The 24858-nt window shown below is 37.9% G+C and overlaps 2 protein-coding genes across 3 annotated transcripts in view; one reads left to right on the top strand and one right to left on the bottom strand.

Annotated features, from left to right (window-relative positions):
* Positions 1–12574, bottom strand: part of tspan15 (tetraspanin 15) — a 34964-nt gene extending 22390 nt beyond the window's left edge. The window contains exons 1-3 of the mRNA XM_051379304.1: positions 12409–12574; positions 3827–4012; positions 2539–2613 (exon numbers count right to left, since the gene is read on the bottom strand). Of these exons, the coding sequence (XP_051235264.1) occupies positions 2539–2613; positions 3827–4012; positions 12409–12498 (351 nt within the window). The 5' untranslated portion in view covers positions 12499–12574. The remainder of the gene's footprint in view (positions 1–2538; positions 2614–3826; positions 4013–12408) is intronic.
* A 3092-nt stretch (positions 12575–15666) lies between these two features.
* On the top strand, positions 15667–24005 carry tacr2 (tachykinin receptor 2). Of its 2 annotated transcripts, none has more exons than XM_051380514.1 (8): positions 15667–15973; positions 16746–16898; positions 17346–17641; positions 20818–21012; positions 21439–21523; positions 21714–21833; positions 21920–21996; positions 22076–24005. In XM_051380514.1, exons 2-8 carry the CDS (start codon positions 16764–16766, stop codon positions 22410–22412), a joined length of 1245 nt encoding a protein of 414 aa, XP_051236474.1. In that variant the 5' UTR covers positions 15667–15973; positions 16746–16763; the 3' UTR covers positions 22413–24005. The 2 variants fall into 2 exon arrangements, with proteins under 2 accessions (XP_051236474.1, XP_051236473.1); XM_051380513.1 differs by having other exon boundaries at positions 15669–15973; positions 21373–21523.
* Positions 24006–24858: the final 853 nt, after the last annotated feature.

Genomic DNA, 24858 nt, shown 5'->3' with positions numbered 1-24858 from the left:
TGGAAACTGCTCCCCTCATGAGAGTCACAGAGATTAAAGGGGCTGAGCCTTTCATTTAATTTCTTTTCTTCTTCCCCTGAACATATCAGCTCTTCACAGTGAACCTATAGGGGCAAGGCAGCCACGTTTAACCACATCACAATGAGCAGATTTATAGACATCTGCGGCATATTCCCGTTGAGACAGAAGACACTGGACCATTATTGAAGAACTCACTATAAGCTCACATGGCAATATCATCTTAAACATAGTGTTTATGGAAATGAGACCCTAGAAAGAAAAAAGTGCAAAAAAACGGAAATCTTATTAGAATGAACACATTTCCTCATGCACTGCTATGTCTTTGTAATTTCAAAGTACATGAGACGATAGTAAAATAAAGCTATGACATATTAGAAGTGGGTTCTTCATTGTATTTTAAATAAAACTGCCATTAACACAATGAAATGTATAATCATTGTGATCATTTCGCTTTTCTTTGGACAAACAGACATAACCATAAAAATGTATCACATGATATTATTGAAAAAGTTATTCCACGACAGGCCATTATTATGTTTTAATGTAAGAGTCATGTAAATGAGATGATTGAAGGCATTCAAAAGAGGTGAAAAGACTGATACCCAAGTTTTTCCTGCAGAGTCACATTAAGATATTCATTAATGAAAACTGATGGAATGAGTATCTCAGTAGTAGACCGTCATAATCAAACCAATTTTGCCCCATAACCATAAATCATGGTCAAATGACCACATTAGCAGTAATCCTAATGTCCATTATATGAAAACATCCTCACGTATTAAGATGTGATTCTTCTCTGTGTAAAGTAAGTTTCCAAAATGTTGACTTAAACTACATAAAAACTTTTCATTTCACAAAAATAATATGAGGCACTTTAATGTCTCATGCACCATCAGTTGTAAAATTATCTTTGTGTAAATGAGATGGAGATGTAACCATTTAAAAAACAAAATAAAAGACAAAATACATCCTTTGGTGTAGTTTTCTTATGTTCAATGCATCTACAAATCACAAAGACAAAACAAGAAAATATTAAAGATGAGTTGTTATTGAGTACTAATTCCAGAAGCAGCAGGCACATCTGATAAAAAAAAAGTTTAGCAGCAACCGTGATGAAAGGTTCAACAGCTCTCCTACTAGTTAAGATGCAAACTTCAAGCAGTTTCATGCAGTTATGTGTTTTACAGGATTGTGGGGAGGAAACAATGACCACTTATTTCACTAATATAAAGAATCTACTAAAATAAGTCAGCATATAGACACAGTTAGTAGTTGTCATCTGCTTAATGTTTATAGAAACTGATAAAAAAAAACAGAATTCTGAAAAACAAAACAAAAATTAATTAAGGTTGGTGAGAGTGTCTTCGCTGCATGTACTTTGGGGAAAAATAGTATAAATAATTTTAATATATTTGTTCATATGTTCAATTTCTCTAGTCAACAGTCAAATGTTAAATGACCAGTGATGTAGGTTCACCCAAACTGCATACACTTCTTCTGACTGTGGCTTCCTGATTCCTCCATTACAATATTTAAAACCCTCTGACAAAAAAGAAAAATGTCCATGTTTTGATACTACCAATGGTGACTAAGGTTGCACCTGTAGCTGTTTCACAATAAAAGGCTTCACGTGGTTTCGCCATGAGAGTCTCTAAATAAGAAAAGAAAGAAGCAGCAGAAATTGTTTGGTTTACAGCAGCAGAGGTCATTGTAGTGCAAATAACACAGCAAATGAAAATGTTCAAGTCATGTTGCCTAGTAAGGAATTGCTGGCACACTCCTGGTTACCGCTAGTGACAGACCGATTAATCGATCGGCATCAATAAACAAAAAATGTCTTCAGACACATCTGCAGGCAGCCCTGTCAGTGTGGCTGCTGTGGAACGATGTTAGCACTCCCCCTTTGGTTTTAAGCCTTGTGCTATAACCCTCCTGTTGTAAACATACACCTGAATTACTTATAGAATAGCATTATACATGACTTTTCTTTGTTTTGACACTGGCATTCTATATCGGCCAAAAAAAACGATATTGGTCAACCACTAGTTACCGCACAAATGCCGATAGTGAAATTGCCTAATCAAATGATATCCTCCAGGCTTTCCAGGTCAGGTCTGTTGTCACGTTAAAGTCTTTCCTTCCTTCCCCCCCACAAAGTACTGTTCATGACTGCTACCTGTTTTGGAGGAAGCTGCTCACGACTGCACAAAAACGCTGTATTAGTATGCACAGGAACATTATTGGATTTTATTGAAGGGAGGGAAATGAGACAGACAGACAATAGGAGACACAAAAAACGGATATGAGAGCAGGATTACGAGAGAGATATTAGAATCAAGAAAGATAGAGAAGAAAGATACAGACACACAAAGATGGGTCAGGGAAGCACGTTTATACTGATATAATACAAATAATAATCCGACCAATCTTTGAACAGATTCTGATTATAACGTGCATATCCTGACTAGAAATATGAGCAAATAAGGTGATGAGGTTACTACAACTTGGACGACTCACCTGGTTGCGGAACACCAGCGCCAATATTCCTCCCAGCAGCTCCAGGATCAGACACACAGCCAGGGTGTACATGAACTGTCACCAAACAAAATAGAGAGGAAGAGCCATTATACACTTCAAATTTGACTATTTCTATTCACCGCAGAGCTATACACCAATCGGCCATAACATTATGACCACCTGGGCACGCTGGTGGTCACCACACCACACAGAGGCAACAATCACAATTTGGCCCTTGTCAAAGTCGCTCAAATCCTTATGCTGACCATTTTTCTGTTTCTAACACATTAATGTGAGGATAAAATGTTCACTTGCTGCCTAATATATCCCACCCACTGAGAGGAGCCATGACAACCTGATAATCAGTGTTATTCACTTCACCCGTCAGTGGTCATAATGTTATAGCTGATCGTTGTATCCCTCAACAGGATTGGCTGCATTCATAAAATGTTGCTTTTTTTTCTGTGTCTTTTAGCGCAAAAAGGGAAGCATATGCTCACATGCCCTCAGTAAACTACTGGTTAACATGAAATTATTCTTATTTTAAGTGATGGCAAAAACTATTCTATACCTACACAAACGGTAGAGACAAATTCATAACATGGCACTTATCCTTACCTGTGTCATCTACTGTTTAGACTACAAACCTTATTCAAAATCTGTAGCTCAAACATAAATCTTGTCCCTCATACATATGGCCACTTATATGATATGCATGTGAAGCATCTCATGTGCAGTCAAGTGACTTTCTCAGCGTCTATTTTCAATCACTAATATACAGTTTCATTATAACCGCTTGTTTCTGTCAGTTACTGTTGGTATTAGCAAACAAGCCAACAAGAAATTAACCCATTTAGTATATTCGTGTTTGCAACAGTGAAATGGTCTATGAATGTATCCAACTTTCAAACAAATGATCTATCTTTTCCCATCTAGCAACATGTTTACACCTTGCTTTATAGTGAAGAAACATTTGAAGAACTGGCCATTAATATTGACACATTCATTCTGAGAGTACCATGTTATATTGCAACTACATGTTTATCTTTGGATAGGTTTTTATTGTGTTTTAAAAGGGATTTATTGGTAAACATAGAGGTAAATATGAGCACACTGGTTAATTATTTATGCTCATTTTTAAATAAGAAAATAAACACAGTGAAATTGTGCATTGTTGTGTCATTATAAAAACCACACAATAAATAAAACATTTACTGACACATTCCAAGCAGCAGCCACATTGTTGTTTAAAAAAGATAAGTTACTTGGCTCTCAGCACATTACTCACCACTTTCAGTAGGGTTAAATTGTCCCTTAGTGAAGCCAAGACTCCAATAAATGAAACAATAAACATGACAATTCCCAGGAGGATCAGGATTACAGCAGGGGCCAGAAACACTCCCTCCAGCGTCTTGAAGCGCTGCCTCTCCACCTCTGCATAGATACCAATGGCCAGGATGAAGCCACCTATCAACTGGAAACACAATAAAAAGCAGTTGGGATGAGTTAGACATCAGCTTGAACATGATAGGAAACTGGCAGCTGTATAAATTCATATAATGTCAACAGCTTTAAAAATGATTAAAAGAAAAAAACAGTCAAAGAGGACCAAAGCTCATAATTTCCTCAGTTAGATGGCACTTTCACAACCACCACTCAGCTGGGAAATAACAAACAATTTATGTATGATGGAAGCTTTGGAAGAGAAAAGTGATGGCATCACCAGGTTTCAACAAACGTATATCAAAGTCAACAAAGAAACGGACAATTGTACAAAGGTGATCAGATGGTGTAAACTGGGGTTTGGGATTGATTTTTCATTAAAATTTAAATCCATTATCGAATCAGTTTATAGAATCTGAGGTCCCCTATTCTTTTAGCTATTAGTTTTCTGAATTTTATAAATTACTTAATTTTATGAGCTAAAATAGACTAAAACTCAAGTTATGCTGGACAGATTATATTTAAATGGACACTGTTACTAATGTGGTTCTTAATAACAAAGAGATTTGTTAGACTCTGACCTAAACAAACCCTACTAAAACATCTACTGCAAGGCAGACATTCTTACTTGTATACTGTATATAATATGAGCAACACACCTGTATATATGGCTACGTTCACACTACAAGACTTAGCGCTCAATTCTGATTTATTGCTCAGATCCGAGTTTTTTGTTCGGCTGATCACATTATTTTTTTTAAAGTGGCCTGCATCAGATTCCAGAGTGAACAGGTCACAGTCCTGAAGTGACCCGCATGATGAATGTCTATCTAGAGTGATATAAAAGTCACATGCGGACTGTTCACACTCACATTGAAAATATTTCACCTAATTCTGATTTGAACCACATCTGAAAGTGGCCTGAATCAGAACTGAAAAGATCAGACTCCATGTGATCTGTGCTGTTCAACTGGCAGTTTTATTATTGAAAGTTTGATAAAAAATCAACATATAAATGGTAACACTGAAGAACATGCAGCAAGGTTCTCATTAGGGCTGCACAATTCATTTACATATTATTGAAATTGCAATATGTCTAAGTGAGATATGCAAATAGCAGAAGCTTGATACATTTTTATTATTTTATTATTATGTATTTGTTGATAAAGGTGAAATGTGTGACAAAACAGAAATATATTGAAGTACTGTAGTTCTGAAGAAATGCCCTAAATCTTGTTTGCTGGATTTAACATGTTTATTTGGTACAGAACCCAAAATATTTCACATCATGATTTTAATATTTTTTTCAATGAAAATTAAATTTGTGATGCAAAAATGATCATCCTCATTCCTCAGACTGATCATGAATCATAAGGCAAAATATCTGTTAAAAGCTCACATTCAAACAAATTATCTATTTACACTAGCAAAATGTTGGTCTGTCAGTCCACCACTTTGGTCCAGACTGAAATATCTCAACAACTAGGAGCTGGATTGCCATTACATTTCAGACTGACATCAATAGTTGCCACAGGATGAATCCTACTGACTTTGGTGATCCTTTGACTTTTCCCCTTGCACAACCAGCTGGTTTTACTGGGAAATTTCTCAGCAACTAGATATGAACGTTGATGCACAAATTCATGTTTTCCTCAGGATGAACTATAATAACTTGGTGGTCCCCAGACTTCATCTAGCACAACCATCGGGTCAAAACGTCAATTTGTCCAGTACTTTGGTAAATGACAAAATGCATGCTAAAACCAATGATGTCTGCCTCAGTTGTACTTTGTGTTTAAAGCTAATTAGCTAAGTTTAGCATGCTCACCCACAGAAATTAATTAATTACACCTGCTATTAGAGAGTTTGTATTGTCATTGTGATCATATTAGCACAGTGACTTTAGCATTTAGCTCAGAGAACCGCAGTAAATTGTCATTGGCCTGTCTGTAGGAATGTCTATAGCCTTGAGAGTATAGCCTATTTATTGTCTAATTATGATCTGCATTTTTAGCAGACTGGAGTGGGCTGCAATAACAAATAATTCAGTGTTGTTATTGTAAATGACAGCTTTCTTTAATTAGGTTCTATGAAGCACTTCAGCTTTGGATACAGTGAATCTACTGGGAAAAATCAGTACACACACACACACACACACACACACACGCACACACACACACGCACACACACACACGCACACGCACACAGCCTCACTCCAGCCAACGCTGTCTTGTGGTTTTCTCTCACTCAATTACTCCGACATAATTCGATAATCAATTCAAGTCTGAATTTGGAATTTTTAAGAACTATCAATGCTATGAAGCAGATAATTGTGTAGACTGTGAGACAGCACACACACACACACACACACACACACACACACACACACACACACACACGCACAAACACCTCGTTGTGATTCTTTCTCTTTCTATCAGTCTTAGTTTTATATACAAACAGGACAGGTGTGTATTATAGAATTACAGACGGATGACTGGAGACTCTTGCTGTGAAACCACAGTGTCACAGAGATGAAAGAAATACCTCTATACTTCAGAAACTACCTGAAAGTTTATTTACACCATAAGAGCAGTACGAAACATCAAAATGAAAAAAAAGAAATCTTCAAAAATCACTTTAGCAATATGGCAACCAGTTGAAACTATAGAAACTAGGCTATGTCTTTTATTTTGTGTCCAAATGTCATCAGACTTGTTTTTGCAAAAAATAAAACGACGAAAGAACAACTTAGAAGTTCTGAGAAAAGGTCAACAAACCTCACATTAAAGGGGTTAAGTATAATTATTACTATAAACTAGATATTAAAACTAGAGATATTTCACTGTAATATACAGTTACTGTATAGATGTTAAAGAATTAAAATGATACATATGTGAACAGCTCAAGCACAAGTGATTGAACATTAAGGTCTCCATTTAATAGGGGTAGTGGTCTGATTTAATAATAATGAAGAAAACCTTGACTACAGAGCAGCTACCAAACGCTCCCCGCTAACTGAAGACTCTATCATATCAAGGCTCATTACACAGAAATTAACACTTTTAATTTGACCCTTTCTCAAAAGGTCAATTCAATTCACTCAAATCAGTCAATCGTTTAGGTCCACAATGTGACCTTGCCAACACGAGGTCACCGTTAAGGCAGATATACATGGGTATAGGTTCACTGCACAACCACGGAGGAACTGACTGAAACAGAGAGCTTCGTCAGTCAAAAATATTTGGACTCTCCAGTCCAGTATTTTGTGCCGTCCTTAAACCATCTGCATATCTTCAGCCTCACATTACCATATATCAAAGCTGCATCTACAATCTGCATTAAATTAGCATCTGGAAGGAGGTCATTATGCAATCAGTGACTGTCAGTGCCTACCAGAGACAGAATGAGAGTGAAGAAACACTTAAAGGGTCAGTTCACCCAAATAACAAAGTGAAAAAAATTACATATCCACACTACACCCTAATATTATCCATGCAGCCATGCAGATAGTTTTGGTTGTGTCTGTGATATTTCTGCTGCCAACCCAGAACAACAGAGTGAACAGAATTTAATTTGTGGTGCTCACAGCATTGTAAACAAGGTTAGTCAGGAAAACCCAAACCTATCCGTCAGCAACTTAACATTTGACATTCACTTTTACAAAGAAAAGGAAATATGCATTGTTTAACACAGTTTATACCTTAACTCAGGAATAAAAAAATATTATATAATTTAATAAGGAAAATATGAGAGAAAATATTACGTTGATTTCTGTCTAAAAAATAAAGGAATCTTTTTCAGTTATAATTCTTCTTCAGTCTCATTTTGTTAAAGAGAGAAAATTAATATTTACGTATCATAACTCAAATATAGTAGTTTGCTTCACCATGCATGTTTGAGCGCTGAAATGAAAAGGCACAATGAGTTTGCAATCACCTTTTTCTTCTTCCTGTGAACGTATACTCAATTGTAGCAGAAAATTAATACACATACAACATAACAACAAAGTTAAATGACCAGGTCTGCTCCCACAATGATCTCCAGGCAAATCTAAAATTAAAATCGCCACATGCACGGATTCAATTACAGCCAAATAGCACATGAGCAAATGTTGGCCTGTAATGTGATCAGGCATCTAAAGCAGTGACTGGCCACACACCAATGATGCATTTATAGTAACTTTCATAATCTTTTACCTTTCATGTAAGTCAAGTGAGTCTGCTAATTTCCAATCACACATCTATATATTTACCTGGAAGCTACACACACATCCTGACACTAACACTTTTAAACAGTTAAATACAATTTAGTTGTCTTCACATATTTAGCAGTGTTGGTTATCGCTCCACACCAGCAGCCATTCAGGAAAAAAAATAGTACAATGGTTGAGTCAACCTTTTACATTCTGTCCCATAGTTTCCCTGAAAAGAAGAGGACTTCCAAATAAACACCCCACACACACACACAGCTTAGCTCTGGAGGATGGTTAGATCACAACATGTTTCATCTGCAAACACTTCATTCTTTGACACGTTTGTTGCTAATTGCAGTCTGCCTCCCCATGATCTATATTCAGCCTTCCCAAATTAAGACAGACAACATGTCAGAGGCGAGGAGGAAGGAGAGAAAAGAAGTGTTTTTACATTAGTAGTCATCTGCGAGTTCTGAAGGTCCAAGCACTGTTTATAATCCACCATGATGTCTTTTCCTTACAAGTCCTGGCTTGCTCTCTGTTATGGTATCTTGCTGCTGGCTGCTCACCCGCCCAAAACTCACTCCCATTCAGCCAAGAGAAGAGGAAACCACTCGGAGCAATAAACAGAGAAACTCTAAATATCTCTGTAAAGACGATCATGAGTGATCTTCATCCTTACAAAGTGTCTTGTTGGTTCGTGAATTGTATTTCTTCATGTAAACAAATCTTGACAAAAATACCTGAGATAATATAAAAACACAGGCAGTGATCTGTTTATCAGCATGCACTTAGCTGCTTGTGACTTCGTGACAATATCAGGGCATAAGGCCATGGTTACGTTGTTTTATATAATCTCTTACACTCTGTTCAAACAACTTCACAGTGCTATTAGTGTGCTTGACTGACTGCTGTGGGAGCATACAGTACAGTGCTGAAACTAGGCTACAGGCTGCAGATACAAATACACTTCTACAAGGCCTCACTGCAGGACTATGGCTTTTTTCCATCAGGCTGTTAGTGGTAAACTTGAACTGGTATAATATTAGAAAGTAATCAAAGACAAATTATAAAGTAGGCAGTTAAATATGCATTAAAATGAGGGAAAATATGTCTCATGGGTGGCTTTTAAATGTTACTTTATTTAATTTACTAATGGGTTCTCTAAATTAGAGACGGACACTTATCAATTGCCCGCAAACTAATTTAAAGAGGAATCAACTTTTATTCAAAGATACCTGAGTTTAATTTAAACATGTGTAGTCAGTGTGAAACACTAACAATGAAAGTCAATCTGACAGACAATTAATCTTATAGTTCACTGTTCCCTTTTGTCTTTTGATCACATGTGGTCAGATGCGAGGCTCTGAATTGTGCCTGACCAATTGGAGCTCCTGTTTTTACTTTTAATGTGGCAAAAAAGGTACTTTCATGTAATATTGTGGAAACTAAAGCAGTAGACAAATAACATATGAGATGAAATAGGGAGGAGACCCATTAGTAAATGATTTAACAGATATATTGTTCATTGAACATCAGCACAAAGGAGGGAACAGTATAGAAACATTCCACTTTGTGCAATGGTGCTTGGTCAACACTGGTGTGTGTTTACACAGAAAATAATAGAGGAGATTGTCTTGATAGGAGACTTTAAAGACTTGAAACTACTCTAAATCCAATTAAACCTTATGGTACAAAAAGCAAACATGTTTATTTGATAGACATAACATGGCAGTAAAGGAAGCGGGAATGTAGAGGACTGAATCTGTAATGATTCCCTTAAACAATAACAGTTGTATTGTGCCAAGTTACAGCACAATTACAACTGCTCAGTGGTCAAAAGTCAAAGACCTCTGCTAAACTGGGAAGTCCCAATGTGTGTGTATCAGTGTGAGCCACTGCTAAATGAAGTGGGTCTAGTTAACCTTCACTGGGTAAATAAAGGTTAAATAAAGCAGATAACCTCACACGGAAGACTGAAGTGAAATCAACCCACAGGAACAAGAAGTTCAGAGCTGGCAAGGTTATCTTCAAATGCAAAAAACTTCAGTTGCTTCGACATTAATCCGAACAATTTATGACAGATTACAGATGGTAATCATAACTACTGACAAAACCATTTTATACACTTCCAATCCTGTCAAAATAAAAGCTTTAAATGTGACTGATTACAGCATTTAATAAACTGACTTCCAACTCCAGTTTGCATTAAGTCCCTACATACACTGGCATAACAATTTATCTCAGAATGATTTTCAAAGACCATAAAACATGATCTTTGGAACAGTCATCTTGAAAAATACTTTGTTTACTTTTAGTTTTGGTTTTAGTATTTCTCATTTGTGTTACACCTTTTGTGATACAGTAAATCACTGGAAATAAATCATTGCCCCTGTATGACTGTTGTAAACAATTTTCCACAATGAGCAGGAAATAACTCTTCGCCTGTACATTGTTTGTCCAACATTGGCTATTTCGCTTGGCTGTTTGCGTCTTCAGCAGTTGACAACACCGCACACGGACATCCTGTCCTGTGGGACAATGAATCAGTGTGAAGAACAGGTCATTTTTTTTAAAAAGAAGTAGAGGAATAAATACAAATATTAAAAAAGTAAGACACTAAAAGCCTTTTTTAGGTAGTTGAATAGTTCAGAAAGCAAAGGGTCTGAGGTTGAAAACATAAACAGGAATGTGAGCAACAAAAAAATCCCAATGAATCACTATCAGATAAAAACAAACTGTTGGTGCTGACTTTAATAAAACAGCAACCACTTTAATGCAGTGTGTGCACATTTGTTACCGTCAGCGTTTCCTGGAGGATGTGACAATGTGACCAAACTGCTCTTTATTCTTGACTCTATCACACCGAGATAAACCACATTCTTCACTGACAGTTAGTGAGAATGTCTCTTTAACATGTGTAAATCAACAAGCTGTAGGAGCAGAGTAAATATAACTTGTTAATCTGTTTCACCTCCCCTATCAAGGCAGCATTCATTCACCATAATAAGCCCGTTACTGACTCCTCTCTGCCTCACTCTCTCTCTCTCCATGAATAAACGTTTCATGAATGTCACACAGAAAAAAAAACAGAAAATAATTGATTTTCTTTGTACAGTAAGTGTTTTGTCAATCAGCCATCTGTCTGCACAAATATACAATCTGTCATGTTGTCAGTGAGAGGGAGCAGCTGCAGAGTGTCGCACAAAAATTTAACAAGTCAGTAGGTTGGACAAAGAGTTTAGCCACTTCATAAAATAATAAAATTCAATACAGCCGCTCATTCCAGTGTCTATAGAAAATCATGTAAAAACAATTAGATTTGGAGAAAAGAAGGCTTGCTGCCACTTCATTTGGGAGATATCAAACCGTACAAGTACTGTAGGCTCCTTACTGACAAAACTGTAAGCACTACTTACAGACTCCTACTGGCATTATCTATTAGAGAGCATACCAAATGAGTTCTTTTATGAGTTCATAATCCCTCCAAGCGCCTGCAGTAAGCTATGGTTTACACTATCCAGGAGCAAGTGGGCATGTGCAGTAGATGGCAGTATTTCAAATAAAAAAGTTTATTGCCAGAAATATATTTGAAAACTTTACTGAATATGTCTACACTTAACTTGAGGCTACCATGCAGAAAGACTTGTTGGTACACTTGACTGTCTGCGCCATACAATTACTGCACCAACTCAATGCTGTCATTTCACTGTCTGTCATTTACTGAAAACAGTTGCTGATATGTCACGTGGTGACCCAGTCGTGACTCCTGCTGTGGTGGGACCACAGAAAGACACAAACAGGTTGTGTGCGGGGAAAAAAAGCCTAAAAACATGCAGTTCCTCTTTCCTATTTCCCTGTATGTGCTCTCTTTATGCAGTAGGGACCAGGCAGGTAGGAGTAGGGTAAAGGTGCACAGGGGAGGGTGTGGCCACATTGCACCAAACAGTCGATCAGAATAACATTACTCCACAGGTACAACACCTGCCGCTTCAAAGCTGGAGATCACAAAACTGAACACAGCTGAGGGGATAAAACCTTACATTTCCATATTTGTTTCTCGCCATAACAGGATCAATTCATATTTAATCCACGGAGCTTTAACAGCATACTACACAGCCACCGTTTGTCAAATGGTTGAAACACACTCTTACACACCCTGTCCACCCCCTCAAACCGGGAGATCCGTGCAAACAAGCTCCTCTTCAGCGACCGATAATAAAGACGTTACTCACCCAGAATATGATGGAGTAGGCGAACAGGATGAATTTGAGGAGACAGTAGGAGAACCTGTCACAGTATCGGACTCCATCGTTATTGGACATTGTGTCTGACTGAGGACGGTTGTCTTCGGCGGCTGCCTGCTCTGTTGACAACACACTTCCGGGTTGTCATCGCCACACCTGGAGCGGACGTTGACGTGATGGACGGACGGATTGATAGATGGATGGATAGATGGATGGATGGTGGGCTGAAATAATACACCCGTAAAAATATGATTATTAAGGTTTCTACAATGATTGATGGATTTGGTCAAATATTTTTTTTTTGACCACCGAACCACAAAATTGATCTCAATGCCTCAAACTTCCCCCCTACCTGCACAGAGAAGTATCCACAAATGGGCTTATTGGCTCATTGCACTGCCTCACTTTTTTTCTTTATTTGCCCACCATCAAATACTCCCTGAGATTAGAATATAAACCCAATTTTCAAGAGAGATTTGGCAATGAAGACAAACATAAGACAGCGTTACAATAACATAATAATAATAATAATAACAGCCAGTAGCTAATCACCACACAGCCTAAATCAATACCAATACTCTGTAGACCTGCAGGGTCAGTCAACTGGTGGATTCAGGGATTTGTTTGTCTACAAATTAATAAACCAAGCTTTACAAAGCGCTTTAAAAGTTTGTATTGCATGCAGATAATAAGTGCCAAATAAAAACAAATACCAACTGACTTAAATGCCAATGAGATGCTGACACCTTCATTGTAAAAAAAAGCCTGAGCCTCAGATGGGACATGGCGTGTAATCAGGAACATGAAAGGGGAACACAATTTCAACTTTTTTTAAGGCATGGTGTTTAAAGTTTTCAGCAAATAAGTAGCACACTATGGATTACACAGTAACTCAAAATATGTAACTCTGCCCCCTAGTGGTGAAATACAGCAAAGAGCGACCACACAGAATTGGACAGTTACTGTGATGTGTCAGGGACTGGTTTAGGACTTCTGAAGTTACTAATACTGCTTTTGTTTGGGACCTGCATGTTTGTGCCTTTTTTGAAGCCTCATACACTGACCAGCACACAGAACTTGATTGATTGATCTTCTTTAACAGGTAAATCAATTGATTAAAGATGTCAGAAACATACATGTAAACTAACTTTGTTGTCTACACATCATCATAAGAAAACAGTGTCTTTGAGAAGGTTTTACAGACACATACAGCCTCATACACCAAAATAAACAGGTAGCGTCTTTGGGCATTGCCTTTGGTGTATACACTGCGTGCAGCACCACTGCCTCTGGCTATTATCAGCAGCCATTCAACTGATAAAGCATGTAGAGTCGGAACAGGGAGCTGTCTGAGTGGCTGTTCAGTCAAGTGAATCACAATTTTCATCCAGTTAGTTTGCTTATTCCTTATTTATTACCTCCCCCTTTTCTTATCTTCTTCCACAAGCAGAAGACCATCGGCTGGCAACGTAAAGTAAAGCAAACCGGAACAGCTTCAGGTTTAATCAGACATGTTCTTCATTTGAATTCTGAGACAGTTTAGTCACTTTCACTTTGGCATGAAAATGCTTGTTATTGTTTGTGATTGCACATGTTAGCAGCCAGATGTGTTCAAGAGCAACATTTAACAGAAGACATGAGGCAGTGTAAGTCGATGCAGCCATCTGTTTGGTCCGGGTAGACAGGCTGTGTTTCAACCCTTCCTCATTAGTTTCAGATCCTGGATGATCACCGCTGTTATTTTGTGCCTCTACAGTGCCTCAGGGTCAGATTCAGTTAGGGGACGACACTTGTTAAGTACACTTATACCAGCTTGGGAGAAACATTTCATTCCCCTGTCTATACCCTTCAAAATGCCCTTCATAAGGCCCCGCTGGCCAATAAGGATTTGTGAGCATGTGAAACTTCACACATGCAGACAGAGAAAACAGAGAAAAGACAGACAGAGTTCAGCTGAAGTCAGCAGGCTCTACCTCTATCCGTTCTTTTCTGTGCAGACACATGCGAAAATACACACAGTAGATTTCCCCCGAGAGGGAGGAGAGAACAGAAAGAGCAGGAGGGAGGAATGGTGGACAACAAACAAGTCAAATGAGAACAAAAGCAACAGAAATCACAATGAGAGATATAACAATGATAGAGGCATAGAAGCCATTTCACATGGAAAGAACAAAGCCAGTATCTCATCATAAAGCTCTTTGTTTCACTGATTTCAAAGAGAAACTAAAATAAAATGACTGCAATGATAAAATATCATCAAAGTACTTTTCCATAAATGTAAACATCTAAAAATCTAGTGCACAAATTGAATTCATATTTATACTCTACATGTCTTTCTAAGCAGATGCAGTACATTTGTCACCAGGGAAATGCTAACACATTGACCAAGTGCCCTGTCTTGATGCCCCTATACATACAAATTTTAATACTTTTATTCATGGTCACGTTTTTAAACCGGCAGCACATTAACAATGACTCATACAACCTCTGGGGGGACATTTAAGTGTTTTGTCATGTTTCACATGCCACAGCTCTAACTAAAAGTAGACAGTAGCAGTCACAAATGTGTGATTGCCAATATCTGCAAACACAGGGGTGTACTTTGCAAGTACTTCAGCATTGTTGATCAGCCCCATTTTCAACTCTGCCCCCCTCCCCCCCTCAGTTAATGTCATCTCAACCTGTGGGAAACACTGCAAGCCATCAGAAATATCACGCGATCGAGCACCTATCTCCTTTTTCACCTAGAAACTCAGCTTATGAAATGAGATCCGCATAGAAAATGATGATGAATTTGTATTGATGTTGATTATGAGGTACAAGAACAAGAGAGATTCACGTCAACTCCATCGTCTGGGAGGATTTTGCTTGAAACACAACAATACAGTTAAACTGAAATCTTATAGGAGCAGTAAAAGACAAGTGGCAGCAACCCATCACCAAGAATCACCATGAACACAAAAAAGCAATACAGGAAAACAAATTTGACCTCTTCAGTCATGTCAAAACCCACAATCAAGAGGACAATCTTACTTAAACCCGAGTGACTGCAGATAATGATTGTAGGTTACAGAGGCTACACTGGAGGCACGTATAGGCTGAACACAACCGCAACAAGATCTGAGCCTTTTGAATGGACCCCAAGAGTTTTGGTGTAAAAATATAAAATACCCCCCCCCTCTCATTGTCCGTCTCTCTCTCTCTCTCTCCCTCTGTACACTGGGTTGCGCACAGTCGCGTGTCTGCCTGTCTGTGCGTCTCCGTCACTTTCATCAGCTTGTACCATAATCAGCCAGTTACACATTCCAGGAGAGGGAGAACGAGTGTGTGTTTATGTGTGTGTGTGTGTGTGTGTGTGTGTGTGTGTGTGTGAGAGAGAGAGAGAGAGAGAGAGAGAGAGAGAGAGAGAGAGGGATGTCTGGAGATGTCTTGATGGATTATTGGAAGGGTCTGCTTGTCCATTACGCAGAAGGAGTCTAATTTTCGGACATTATTTGCTATGGACTGCACAACCTGATGTTAAAACTGACAACTCAACCGTCTAATCAGAGAGGTAAGACAAATTAAAGTAATAATCCGACAGAGATTTTGTCTTATTTTTGTAGAGAATATATTTCCCTGGTGTTGTCCAACACATCATTTTCATCACTTGGGCTGTATGACTGTTGCGTTTACTGCAGCCGAAGAAACATAATATTGCTTGTGTCTGCCAAATTCCCGTAATGCAGTTTGGCTTATGAGTGTATTTTGTATATTACCAGTTAATTAAAGCATATTTTCTATCAAATGTGCACTATAAAGTGCAGTTAGCTTTAAGGAAATGGTTTATTAAAACCTAATCTGCTAATGTTAGATTAGGCTATCAGTAGACTGTGGAACTTGCCATAATAGTGATATGGTGTATGATTATTAACTCAGGCGCCAAATGTTCAAACAGTGTAATTTAACACTTGTCTGATTGGCTCAAATCTGAAATGCATAGTTGTTTCAGGGTTTCATTATTTTAAAATAATATAATTAAACATCTGAAAGCCAAAGGGAAAATACATTTTTCTCTGCACAACAGCTTATATGTACTGTATGGCATTTTCCAAACTGGCTTTGGCTATAGCCCATGAGAAGAAAATGAAAAGATGATGAGGTTTTATGACCCACTTTAAATACTTAAAAAAACAAAAATATATATATATATATGTTTGCGATACTCAAAAAAACCCAACAACGCAAGGAATTTTTTAAAAACTATTTCAGTACAACAATCCCTCATTATGGCTAATTACGCATGACGCATAGCGCACACAGTTAGATAAAGTTTCTGTCACCAGGTGAACAGGGAGACGAATATGGACGCTGAGGGTCTCATTCAACACATTGAACGAGACATGGAGGCCACTTCATTTCCGTTATCAGTGACCACCGACTGGCTGGAGGACGGAAACGAGACGACTGGGAATCAGTTCCAGCAGCCCGACTGGCAGGTGGGAGACCAGATCAGAAATAAAACTGGTTGAAGTCAGTTCTTTCTTACTGAGGGAATTACAGAGCTGAAAAGCACATCGAAATGAGACAGAATGAATGAAAGAGTTGATTGAAGAGTTGAATCATGTTCCTGTGACTGATTTGTCTTAAAAACATAGAGTAGCCTATTCAAGTTGTATTTTGAACTTGTATTTGTATTCATTGAATTATTAGTATAAATCATCTTTATGTATGTCGGTGGTGTAAATTTGATAGCCTACATCTCTTCTTTTTGTATGAAATGGCTTTTTGTAAGTCTTGTGGGGAGAACAATATCACATTATAATATACATTTTATATTTAATATATTTTTTGTTACAGTAGCTACACATACAGTCTATCTATTTTTCACAACGTCTCCTCTTCCCATTCCCTCCTCTCCTCTTCCTCCTCCTCTCCTCTCTCAGGTGGCTCTGTGGGCTATAGCCTACTCCCTCATCATCTTGGTGTCCATCACTGGGAATGTCACAGTGATCTGGATTATTCTTGCTCACAGGCGCATGAGGACCGTAACCAACTACTTCATTGTCAACCTGGCCTTCTCTGATGTTTCCATGGCAACCTTCAACACTCTTTTTAACTTTGTCTACGCTCTTCACAATGACTGGTACTTTGGCCTGGGCTACTGCCGATTTCAGAACTTCTTCCCCATCACGGCCATGTTTTCATCAATATACTCGATGGCTGCCATTGCAGTGGACAGGTATGAGAGCTCTCCTACAAATTAAGTCTTGGTTCTCCAAGTAGATTAACATTGCATTGAAGCTGAGGCTCTTATCCAAATTGCCATTAAAAAGCCAGCACCTATGAAACTGTTTCGTACCAGCAATTAGACACTAATAGGATGACTGATTCTCATGCAAAAACCCCACTTAGGAGCTGCATTATGTATAGTCAGAAAGGGATGGATGACTACTTACTGAAACAGTCAACTCAGCAGTACGGAAATCAAGTTGCATTAGCAAATAACCCTCTTAACTACAACATTACTACACTATATATGATATATCAGTGTTTCTTTCCTTATCAATTTAAATGATGCTGTATAAATATGGTTAACATTCTGGTTTATAAGTACAAAATATCCTGAAAACTTCTTGTCATCCCATGTATTTTGGCAGATACAGGCTAATGGGCCTACTCATTAGTTAATTCTTCATTGACCATTTTCAGAGTTATTTGAGGTCCATTCAGATACATCACTTGATGTGATCATCAGCAGCAACTGTTTAACTGCTGCATGAAGGAGATATGGGTCAACAAGCAGCAGAGATACAGATGTCATTAATGCTTACTGGAGCATGAATGGTCAGTCTGTTCTAAGTCTGAAACTGTGCTTAACATATATACTGAGTTACAGGTTTATTAGGCACATGTGTACAATCAGCCCTGTAATAGATATTGCATTAATGCACTTATTGTTATTTTTCAGGTGTTTCTAGTGTTTTGTTCTAGACCAATACAACAACATCACTAATTATGGCCTCAAAAATGACCAGAAAACAAACATTATAAACTTCATAAAGATGGGATTTATTGCAGCACAAGTGTACCCAAAAAACTAACTAACTACACACACTGCAATGCAGTGTCATTATTCTCTCATGTGTGTAAGTGACATATATGATATGTGGCTCTCTGAGTTGAAAATCTGTTTATAACTAAATAATTCCTCCTCACTAGCTTCCAATTTGTGGAATCATCCATTTATATGGCTTCATTCAGGCCTTTTCTTTGGTTTCATCAGCTACAGCAGCAAGTGGAAAACAATCAATTAACACAGACAAACTGTGAAACGTAGTCTACATTCATAAAATGGTTGTTGTATGACTCTCTGCCACCTTCACATCGCAGCAACAACCCTAAAGGTTCCACCTTCCTTTTTGAGGTTTGAGAGTTAAAGGTCTAGTGTTTGACATTGAGGAGAATCTATTGGGAGAAATGGAATATAACAATGTAATGTTTTCATTAGTGTATAATCACCTGAATATAAGAATGGTTGTGTTTTTCTTACCTTAGAATGAGCCTTTTATATCTACAGACACAGCAGGTCGCCTTTCATGAAGGCAGTCATTTTGACACCCATGTTTCTAAAGTAGCCTTGAAGGGAAAAACTTAACACTGGCAGATACAGATAGGGCTGTTCGCATTTTTTGTGCGGTTTGTGGCCACTGTAGTTCCTTACTATCTGTAGGTATAAAAGACTCATTCTAAGGTAATGAACACAGAATTATTCCTATATTCAGGTGGTTGTACACTAGGGTAAAGTGAGTTGCAATCTGCAAATACATAAATCCTACACATTGGACCTTTAAAGCTGATGTAAAAGCAAATAAAAAACCTGATTGTGGTTTGCTTTGCTGATTACACGATACAGTTTTGTGTGTCTTGCTCCACTGAGCTTAATATGAGGCCAGAATACAATACAACAGAATACAATAAAAAAGGACTTCAAAGTTGCGTCTTTAATTAAAATCATCTGATGCAAGATCACACACAGTGAGAAAAAGGGAAATACATTCATGCTGTCAGTCTGAATAATTCAAATTAATGATTCACAGTCATATAGTAGTTAAATCATTTGACTACAAAGGTGGCAGTACTGTGTAATGTTGTTAAGCAAATTTAGCACATTACATAACAATTACGATGAGTTGCCATGGCCACCACAATTATTGGTATTTCTTATCATTAATTCACCCTATTATTATTATTACATCAAATTTTCCACCAAACTACAGTATATATACACTAGGGGGGCACTATTTCTTTTCAATAAACATTTTACATTCTCATGTGTAAAGGTTCTTGTTCTTACAAATCAGATATGGAGATACATACATTAACTATTATCCATGATCATCTGTGATTAATAAATCTTCCTCTGATTCCATAAAATCATTGTACACATATAAATATTCACAAGATATATTTTATGTTTAATGATAAAGATAATTGTCGAGAATCATTATAGCCTTTGTTAGCACACAGACATGCAGAGAGGAATAAAATATTGTGAGTATTATTCCTTTGGCAGATGGCCAGTGTACAAGCAGAGACAGAGAGACAGATGATAAATCAACAAAATAGCTCTTCATCTTTAATGAAAGAGAGGTCTCCTCTACAAAGAGTTACCACACTGCAATGAAAGCGATCAGTTCTATATTTTGTGTGGTTTGTGTTCAGAATTATTTAGATTATTTCAAGGTTTTGGACACTTTGAGAGTTGTGAAGCAAAGAGGCAGATCAGTATTATTCCTCCATTACCCAAGATCAATGTCATCATTTAATTAACACTTAAGCAAAATATGAGATCAGAACTCAGTATTCAAGAGAAAGTATTAATTGATTTATTAGTTTTAATCACAGAATATTTTATTTGGGGTGAGAATAACATGTTCCGGATGATGGAGGAAAAGGAAAGGCTATACAGAGGAAACAAACAAAGAAGCAACAATATTCCTCAGACTTACATGATAATAATGTTCTATCCCTCTAACCCTGACAGCTCATATGTTCCCAGCCAAGAATGCGCGAATAGATGTTCAGAAAAATAAGACATTTTCTTCTTTAATTTAATATAGGGGCACCCTGTTAGCTAGAGCTGGCGCCGCATGTAACAAGGCTGAGTCCTTGCTGCAGCAGCCATTGGTTGACTCTGACCTGTGGCCTTTAACTTTCTGATTACATTGATGTCACATTGAGTGAAGGGATTTAAAATCATTATCTCACAGCTAATGGTTTGACGGATGAGTGAAACTATTTCTGGCACAGATGCCCACACAGGTCTTCTTTACATATTTCAGTTATCAGTTAAACATCAAGTAACGGCAAGTAAAAGATAAATATGACTGACTAAACCTTGTTCTCTTGTTTCAGGTACATGGCCATCATCCACCCTCTGAAGCCCCGCCTCTCCTCCACCTCTACGAAGGTTGTCATCGCCCTGATTTGGATAGTAGCCATCTTACTGGCTTTCCCTCAGTGCTACTACAGTGTGACAAGATTTTACTACCCCAGAACCGTGTGCATGGTCAACTGGCCTGATGATTATGGAGGAACTCATCAACTAAGGTGAGAGAACAAGATTAATATAAAAAAAACACTGAATACTGACAGTGACATTTGACACAATAAGGCAGATATATATATAATACAATACTATTTACTACTGACTTAGACACCTGTAATTGCAGGCTTGATTACTTTTTTTATAAAGGGTTATGATTATCTCCCATTTTACAAGCTAAAGTGTCTTTACTTTGAAATGTTGCAAATGGGGCTGGTTTAAAAGTAAAGCAAGCTATGTTGTATGTCAAGTACTCACAACCATTAAACATTTTCCATTAATCATTCATGTTAGTAAACCCTTATACTGTTAAGCACTATCAAATTATCACCATATGAGTTACCAGTTTACTCTTTCTCCTGCAGTTACCAGTTTGCACTGATATTGCTGATCTACTTGCTCCCTCTGCTGGTGATGCTGGTGACCTACAGTTTAGTTGGCCGATCACTGTGGGGCGGGCACATCCCTGGAGAGGCGACAGACCATTACCACAGCCAGATAACAGCCAAGAGAAAGGTCACACATGTTTATTTTTCTACTGTCAGAAACTATAAGTCTGCCTCATCTTTCACCCTCACTGTTAAAAAAGGCTCAGATAACCTGGGCTAAATATAGCTGAAATTTGAACTGAACTCAGTGGTATTAGACTGGAATTTAAAACATGGTAATATTGACTTATTTTTCCTCTCTCTGTTATTCCTCATAGGTGGTGAAGATGATGGTTGTCGTGGTGGTGACCTTTGCCCTGTGCTGGTTGCCCTACCACATCTACTTCATACTGGGATCATTTAACAGGGACATTTATAAACAACATTACATTCAACAGGTTAGCAGCTGTTTTTCAGGCTGTTATTAATCAATTTTAGTCAAACGTATTCATTTATTGGGCATCATGTTTCCTTTCTTTGTCAGGTGTATCTGGCCATCTTCTGGTTGGCGATGAGCTCCACCATGTACAACCCCATCATTTACTGCTGTCTAAACCAAAGGTAAAAGGCATATTCACACCCAGAAACTTCACTATCCCAAAACTTGAGGCAAAAAACCAATTCTCCCCTCTTTCTGCAGGTTTCGTGCTGGTTTCCGTCATGCGTTTGCTTGGTGTCCTTTCATCAAAGTGTCGGAGGAGGACAGGATGGAACTGCAGCACACACACACCTTCAGAGTCACCATGACACGCAGCCACCGCAATGACAGTACATACGCGCACACGTCCATCAAGACAAACAACGCCTTCGACACAAACGTGGCTGTCAGCACTGAGCTAAACACAGAGAGAGATGTCTGCATGCAACTTAGAAAACAGACATCATCAAAAACATACAGCACACACAACACACATGTGGGGAAGAGGCTGGACGATGCAAAATCCTCAGCTGCCAAACTTATGCAGCACACACACTGACAACTGAGATCATCACGAGGACATTCTTGATGGGAAGGCAACAGTGTTTCTCTTTAGTGAACAAACTACGGAGCAAACTGTGGTGATCTGCCTCCATGTGGAAAACCTTGAAGAGGCATATGAATGAATGTGACTATCAAGCTGATGGATGTTTTGCTGTTAATGCCAAAGTGGTCATATGAGTATCTGAAAACAGTTATAAATGGAAGAAACTACACCTGCATACTGAACAGCAGGAGAGGCTTATTATTCTTGTAAGTGTTTGTGTTTGTGGCAAAGTCTGAAGATAAATCTGTCCATCATTCATTTCTTCTACTTCCTCCTCCCTCCATTCTCTACATCCTTTCTTCCATCGCTGACACTTTTTTGTCCTTCTCCTTTGGAAATAATCGGTGAACTGTGGATATTTGTGTGTAACTGTAGAGTTTTCTTCTGTGGTGACTGGTTTTCAAGAGCATACAACGGATGAACAGTCCACTGGCATCAGCACCAAGCCTTAATATTGTTGTTTTTGTATGTTTCCTTTCTTACTGTCCCATACATTGGACTTTTTTTAAAGGGCTTAAATTGGACATTTGCTATTTCACTTCCTGACCAGGTGCAGGTTATCACATAGTTGGTCTGGGATTGGCAATATAATAAAAGACTTTTAAAAAAGGCGGCATCTCTGCAATTAAGCAGATCAGTTCATGTAGTTCTGTCTGAGAAGCTCTGTGGTATAAAATCAGCAGTTAAAGGTCCAGTGTATAACGTTTCGGAGGATCTATTGGCAGGAATGGAATATGATAGAGATGGTTTAATTTGTTTAAATCACCTGAAAATAAGAATCATTGTGTTTTCTTTACCTTATAGCTGATGCAGCTCAAGCATCTCATGCAAGATGTTTTTGTGTAATGATAAGTTAAATTCCAACTTGCAGCACATATTTAACAGACACAGAAATTACTATTTCTACTATAACACAGGATGCAACATGATTGTGTAACTTTATGTGGAGCACCAGTGGTCAGTATGGACTGACTGGAGTAAGGAGAGTATACTAAACATTTTCTGAACATAACTGATTATTAAACATTTTAAAAGAAAAAAACAGCCTTTACTCGACCTTATTTCACAAAATTGGCTGGATCTGCCTCATTATTAGTTATATGGTTAGTATATTGTTACTGTACGGTACTATTGCTTTCACATATTGGTCACATAATGTACAGTCATAAAGTATGACTGATCATATATTATGATTTCACTGGTTCATTTAACTAATCTTTTTATGGTCAATGTATAGTATAGTCCAGATTTAAAAAATCAAAGTGCTGCTAGAGAAATTTGGTGTGAAATGTAACATTGTAATCTATTAGAGTATATTAAAATATGCTTATTACGTGGTAATGTAAATATGGGTAAATACACATACAGTTGGGACATGATGTTGTAAATGCTGTAGCCTGTTAGTGTTGACATTTTAGTATATAGGGAAAACCCTTTTCATTCTTTGTAACGGTTTGACGTTTAAAAACACACAGTAACATGTTGAAACATCTGTGGCCTAATTAGAAGTTGATAATATGTTAAATAAATGTGACAGTATATGTATGTGTTTGCAGTGGTCCTTCAGCTGTGCTCTCGACAACCTATTTGGTTTCAGTCTTTATTCTGAGGGTGAGTGTGGCTATATATGCAACCTTCCTACAGTTTATCGAGCAGCTACATTTTTCCGGTCCTTGACACCCTGTTAAGGGACCAAAAACCCCCGTATTCACACACCTCAGGGCTGTTATAGCGTTCTTGAGGAGCAGGAAGTTCAGGAACTTTTTCAGAGCTTGGGTTGGGTAGACTTGGTAGAGAGGGGCTGCTGAACCAGTACCCAGCAGAAAATGACAGCCGTATGAAGGTCAGTTCAGCATTTTTTGAGGAGAAACAAGGTTTGATAGCAACAGTCATTTAAGGCAATTAAGCAAGTTAGAGTACAATACAGAGCACCTAAGCTGATGATTTCAATAGTTCTTTTTGATTAGATTAGAACAACACAGCCTTCCCTTCCCACATGAAATCCACAACACCCTATAGATGATTTTGGCTTTAGATTATAGGAATCTCAAACAAATACATGTTGAACAATAATTTACTTACCTCATTCTGCGGCAATTAAGTGGGTCAATTCTATACGGAGTTAAAGTAGATTGTGACCTGTCCCCAAGAGACTGCACAGATTCAAAATGGTCAGCAATGATGTTAGACAAAAAACAAATTAGTCAAACAAAACCTATTTGACACCTGCTGAATAACCTTTCCCAACCGGACCTCCTTTGTAAAGTCTTAATGAGCTAAGTGGTGCTTTTAAACAATTCTCAATGCTGTGGGAATTGATTGCTCAGTGTCAGTAGTACATGTCTACCATCAGCCATGGTAGATGATTGATCTATGAATACACTTACAACACCACTAA

The sequence above is a fragment of the Dicentrarchus labrax genome, unplaced genomic scaffold (genome assembly GCF_905237075.1).
Source record: "Dicentrarchus labrax unplaced genomic scaffold, dlabrax2021, whole genome shotgun sequence".
In the NCBI taxonomy this organism is placed as follows: domain Eukaryota; kingdom Metazoa; phylum Chordata; class Actinopteri; family Moronidae; genus Dicentrarchus; species Dicentrarchus labrax.
Note: the sequence above shows the minus strand (reverse complement) of the source record. Positions and strands in the feature narration are given on the sequence as shown.